At 46.9% G+C, this 1,337-nt stretch overlaps 1 protein-coding gene across 1 annotated transcript; it reads right to left on the reverse strand.

Moving 5' to 3' along the window:
- Positions 1–254: 254 nt before the first annotated feature.
- Positions 255–1,204, reverse strand: LOC104404026 (protein artemis-like; the record flags this gene model as incomplete). Its single annotated transcript, XM_010012356.1, has 1 exon — positions 255–1,204. A coding segment is annotated over one exon (950 nt), but the record flags the coding sequence as incomplete, so codon positions are not given.
- Between the last annotated feature and the right edge of the window lie 133 nt (positions 1,205–1,337).

Raw genomic sequence — 1,337 nt, forward strand, 5'->3', positions numbered from 1 at the left:
TTGCAGTTCTGGAGAACTGAACCTTGGGAGGGAGAAGGCTTTCAGATCCATCCCAGGAATACCTCCTTCTCAGTAGTTCATGGAAGGAACAGTAGAGTTCCACAGGCTGCAGCTTCTGGGTTCTGACAGTAAGAGATTCCTGAAACCACTGCCTAAACCAGCACAGCTGCAGACAGTAAGTGAGAGAGAAAAACAAGTCAGGGTTTAATAAACTTCAGCATCTGTTACCATGATATGATTGGTTCCTCGTGTCTTCAAGAAACTCTCTTCTCACAGACTATGTTTTCACCTGCTGCCAGCTTCTTATACAAACAGCGCAGTTTTTCTGGCTGAGGCACCTCAGCATCAGGAGTCAAGGGAATTTCAAAGTCAGAGGAGCTTTGGGAATCCCTCCTCAGCTCCAGATCCGGCGTCCTGGAGTTGTCACTTACTTCCACCACCCCATCTCCCACACAAATGGTGCCAGCATCTGCATCTTTCTCAGTGTCTTTGCTTTTCAAGTCACAGGCAACATTGTGGGTAGATCTGTTCTGACTCAGTGGCTTGCACGGGCTGTTGTCAAGTGGACTGTGCTTGGTGGCGTCCTGTGATATAGCAACTGTCCTGCTCCCACCTCTGCTGTTGTCCAAGGCGTTCCTCTCTTGGGTGGTAATGAGCACTGTGTCCATTTGGCTGTCCCAGCCCTGGCTCCCCTGCTCTGATATGTGTGTTGACTGAGAAGAGTTTTGGGAGGAGATGTGTGTTGAGTCGCTGACACCATCCGAATCACTGAAGAGTGACTGGGAGCCACCAGCATCTGCTGAGGAGGGGAAGTTGTCCTCAATGTCAGAGGTTTCTTCTGCTCTGTCACACTTAAAGAACGTTTCCCAGCGAAGGACGTTGGCATTAGACTCCTGTTGGTCACTGGTTACCCCACTGAAGTTAGATGTGGAAGTGGCATCTGGCTCCTGGGAAAGAACTTCAGCTGTATTATTTTCAGATTCTTCTTCATCATCTTCATCATCATCATTTGATTCCTCACAGTCCATGAAGTCTACCCTGAGGGAGGTGTAAGTTGCAGTCGTTTTGCAACTTTCTGTGCTCTCATGATTGTTTCCTTCAGCGTTCTCAGACTGTGCTGTGCTGGGGGGCCTGCTCTCTCCTCTCTGTTTTGGAATCTTAGGCCTTGGAGAAGTTAATTCCAAATCAAAGAGATCATCTTCATCTGCCAAGAAAAGAACAGGGGGGGAAAAAAAAAAACACTTGGAAAAGTTCACATCTCTGCTAAAATTTAGTTGAGACCAAAGTTTTAACAAAAATTCATTTAGTATAAATAGGAACAAGTTCTTTGTCCCAGA

The sequence above is a fragment of the Nestor notabilis genome, unplaced genomic scaffold (genome assembly GCF_000696875.1).
Source record: "Nestor notabilis isolate BGI_N333 unplaced genomic scaffold, ASM69687v1 scaffold31283, whole genome shotgun sequence".
NCBI lineage: Eukaryota > Metazoa > Chordata > Aves > Psittaciformes > Psittacidae > Nestor > Nestor notabilis.